Source organism: Mesoplodon densirostris, chromosome 2 (genome assembly GCF_025265405.1).
Source record: "Mesoplodon densirostris isolate mMesDen1 chromosome 2, mMesDen1 primary haplotype, whole genome shotgun sequence".
Classification (NCBI taxonomy): domain Eukaryota; kingdom Metazoa; phylum Chordata; class Mammalia; order Artiodactyla; family Ziphiidae; genus Mesoplodon; species Mesoplodon densirostris.
Window position 1 is genome coordinate 14,325,968 of NC_082662.1, and position 3,833 is coordinate 14,329,800.

General features: G+C 51.9%; 1 protein-coding gene across 1 annotated transcript; it reads left to right on the forward strand.

Annotated features, from left to right (window-relative positions):
* Positions 1 to 361: 361 nt before the first annotated feature.
* On the forward strand, positions 362 to 3,147 carry ACTL8 (actin like 8). Its single transcript, XM_060080246.1, has 2 exons — positions 362 to 709; positions 2,398 to 3,147. The coding sequence occupies exons 1-2, from the start codon at positions 362 to 364 to the stop codon at positions 3,145 to 3,147; spliced, it is 1,098 nt and encodes a 365-aa protein (XP_059936229.1).
* The last annotated feature ends 686 nt before the right edge of the window (positions 3,148 to 3,833 follow it).

Genomic DNA, 3,833 nt, shown 5'->3' on the forward strand with positions numbered 1-3,833 from the left:
GGGAACAAAAATGCCTACCTGGTACAGACGAGTGTGCCAAGTGCAGAGGGAGAAGCTTGGTGGGAAGTAGCGGGGAGGTTGGCAGGACTTCCCAGGTGGGGCCTGTTAGGTGGGCTCTACAGGATGACTAGCAGTTTGGGATGAGAAGAACATTCCAGGTGCGGTTTACAGCTTGTGCAAAGGCTTGAAAGGGGGACGGGCTCAGGGGAGCCTGAGGTTTGATTCTGGGGTGGAGAAGCCAATGGGGGCCTAGAATGGGTTCACAAATCACCCCCATCCTTTCCCTCCACAGGTGGCCCTGCTTTGCCATACATCCTTGAGGAGCTGAATCTAGCAGGCCTCTCCCACCTCTGCCTCCGCCATGGCTACAAGAACCATCATCATCGACCACGGCTCTGGCTTTCTGAAGGCTGGCTTGTCAGGGTTCAATGAGCCCCAGATGGTCTTCCCGAGCATCGTGAATTACATCCCTTGCAGGGAGAACCCTGGCCCCAGCTATGCCCGGCGGCGCGTGAGCCTAGGCATCGATATTTGCCGTCCCGACACCTTTAGCTACCCCATCCACCGTGGCCGTGTCCTCAACTGGGAGGGTGTGGAGCACATCTGGTCATTTGTCCTAGAGAAACACAGGCTGCAGAATGAGGACTCCCCTGTGATGATCACAGAGTTCCCCCAGAGGGAGCCTGCAGACCGTCAGAAGACCCTGGAGGTAAGGTCTTCTCAGGACTGCCCTCACCAGGGAGCAGGGAACAGCCTGGCACTTTGTGTTCAGACAGGAATGGGCATCAGGAACTCTGCTTTCTAAATAATTCGCCCCACGAATACTTACTGAATAGCTAGTGTGTGCCTGGCACTTGTGTTAGGCGAGAGGGGGCTCACAGAGGCTCCTCCGGCAGAAAGAGACACAGCAGGTAAAATGCTCTGTGAACAGGGTGCTACCAGGGGTGGGAGGGACGCTGGATGCTCATGGATTCCATAAATGTTCACAGATCATATTCTGGCCCTCAAAGAGCTTACGTTCTGGGGGAAGACTTGACTATGAATAAGTTAACAAATAAGAATTTCAGGTGGTAATCAGTTCTAGAAACAAAATGAAATGGAGTGATAACTGACTGAGGGGAAGAAGGGGAGTGTCCCTTTGAAGAGGGTGATCAGGGAAGGCTTCTTTGAGAAGGTGATTTCTCCCAGTGAGGCTGGAGCCCAGCAAACTAGGGAGGGTGGCAAGAGAGAGACAGGAAGGTGAGGTTTACAGGGGCTGGACCTCATAGGCCTGGTAGGCTATGGGATGTGGTTGGATTTTACTCTAAATCAAGGGTTGGCAAACTATAGCCGGTGGGCCAAATGTGGCCCACCATCTGTCTTTATAAAGAAAGTTTTGTTGGAACATAGCCATGCCCACTCATTTACATATAGTCTATGGCTGTTTTCACACTGCAACAGCAGAGCTAATTGTACAGGGACTATAGCTTGTAAAACCTAAAATATTTACTGTTGTAGATTCGCTAGATAAAATACATGATAGATTTGAAATTCAGATCAACAGCAAATAATGTTTTAGTATAAGTATGTCTCAAATATTGCATGGGATATACTAAAACATTATTTGTTGTCAATCTGAAATTCAGATTTAATTGGGCATCTTGTATTTTTATTGGCTACATCTGGCATCCTGAGCCGTTTACAGAAAATGCTTCCCAACCTCTGCTCTGAGTGAATAAGCAGCTCCTGGGGGGCTTTAAGTGGGTTTAGGGGAGTCATGTTTGATTTTCTGTTTGAAAAAGAGGACCTTGGCTTCTATTCTATTTGGGGAATGGATGGTGAGGGGACAATATTCTGAGCGTGGGAGTGGAGGGAGGTCCCTCCCACTGAGGGGTGAAGGTAGACCTGCCGGGGCCTGCAAAGGCGGGTAAGTGGCCAAAGGCTACAGAAGGATGGGCTGTTACAGCCTTTCTGCATCTGTAGTGTCAGAAACTTGGGGATGCAGCACTTGTTTCTTCTCTCATCTCTTCTTTCTTCTAAATAAATCATTCAGGCTGGAAATCTGGCCCTTGACTATGGCCACCACTTGTGTCCCCAGTGCTCACATAACTAGGCATCTCAGCGCCCTTTCTCACAGGCTGAGGTCTTTTCCCACCCCTCCACCAAAATGGTCCTCTGAAAGGCCATCATCAAGCAAGCTCCCAAGGGCCAATCTGGCTCTTTCTAATCCTCCAGAGCCCTTCCCTTATTCCCCCAGCATGAGCTCCAAGGGTCCAACCAGTCCCTGCAGGACACAGGTCTGTGCCGACTTCAACTTTGCGAGCAGACGTGCAGTGAGGTCTTGGGGAAAACAGAAATGGATTGGGACACTTTGGGGAAAATACCCTGAGTGTCCGTCTTCTCCCTTCTTTCTTGCAGATTATGTTTGAGTTACTGGATGTGCCGTCCATCCTCCTGGCTGACCAGCTGGAGATGTCCCTGTATTCCTCTGGCCTCCTGACCGGCGTGGTGGTAGATTCAGGCTACAGCCTGACCCGCGTGCAGCCTTTCCATCTGGGCTGCCCCTTATGGTCCAGTGCTAAGGTGCTGGAGTTTGGAGGCCAGGATCTGTCGGCCTATCTCTTCAAGAGCCTCTTTAAGGAAGATTACAATCTACACAACCTGTTTCAGCTGGATACGGTGACCACCACTCAGATGACCAAGTGCTACGTGCCACAGAATCTGGGGGAGGCCCTGGACTTTTATCAGAGCCTGCCGAAAGGCTCCGATGAGAATAACGCCTATCATCTCCCGGATGGCACCCCTGTGGAGCTGACCCCCATGCAGCGGCTGGCTCCTGAGATGTTCTTCAGCCCCGAGGTGTTCGACCTGCAAGGGCCCAGCATCTCCCAGGCCGTCCTGGATTCCATCAAGACCTGCGAGGTCTCCATGCACCCGCTGCTCCTCTCCCACCTGATGGCCTGCGGGGGCAACAGCCTCTATCCTGGCTTCACCAAGCGTCTGTACGGGCTGATCGCTGATCATTTCTCCTCCATCAAGACCACCATGTGGGTGGGTTCCAACAGGAACTTTAGTGTCTGGCTAGGAGCGTCTGTAGTGGCTCATCTGTCGACTTACAAGTCTAAGTGGATGACCAAAGAGGAGTATGATGAGAGTTTCAAGCTGTGACGGGCTGGCTTGCTCCTGGAACCCAGCTCCCATCAGATAGGCATGGGTGGATTCATTTCAGCAAAAGGGGCTGGGCTGGGATGGGGTTAGCTGGCTTTGGAATTCAAAGGTCATGAGGGGTTTTTTTTAGGTTCTAGGGTTTTATCTTGTTTGAGGAGTGGGATCCAACCCATGGGAAGACAGGGTGTCATCCCTGGAAACCTTCCAGGGGGGTGGTGTGTCCCTGGGATGGGAGCGGCCAGCTGCCGTCTTCACGCTTAATAGCTACTTATTTGTTCTGGCATTTACCTTGGGTTGTCCCATTCTTTTGGTTGAGTAGGTTTTAACGGGCAAGAGAGAATTATTTTTGAGTAGGGGATAGGGAGGGTGGGGATGGGGAGAGTTGACGTTTCTAGACCTCCATCCTCTCATTGGCTGGGGAGGAGTTGGTGCAGGTAGCCTGGAGTGCCCTTCCGGCCCTTGGGCCCCTGGCCAGGGTCTTGTTTTCTCTATGCAAATAAACAACTTGTTTGAAAGTGCTGCCTTCTGTGATGGATGGGGGTAGGGTGGGCAGTCCCTTTGGGGGGACCCAGGGAACGTGAGTATGTGAGTGCCAGGGTGGGGCCAGGGAAGCCCCTGAGGACTTTGGAGACCTGTGAACAGCAGTTCCCACTGAGCAGAATGGATGAGGGCCTGGAGCATCCTTC

What these genes read in the sequence shown, in the direction of transcription:
- ACTL8 (XM_060080246.1), top strand. Translation starts at nt 362, where the DNA reads ATGGCTACAAGAACCATCATCATCGACCACGGCTCTGGCTTTCTGAAG. An exon ending in ACCGTCAGAAGACCCTGGAG is followed by an intron (nt 710 to 2,397) that starts GTAAGGTCTTCT and finishes TCTTTCTTGCAG; the next exon opens with ATTATGTTTGAGTTACTGGA.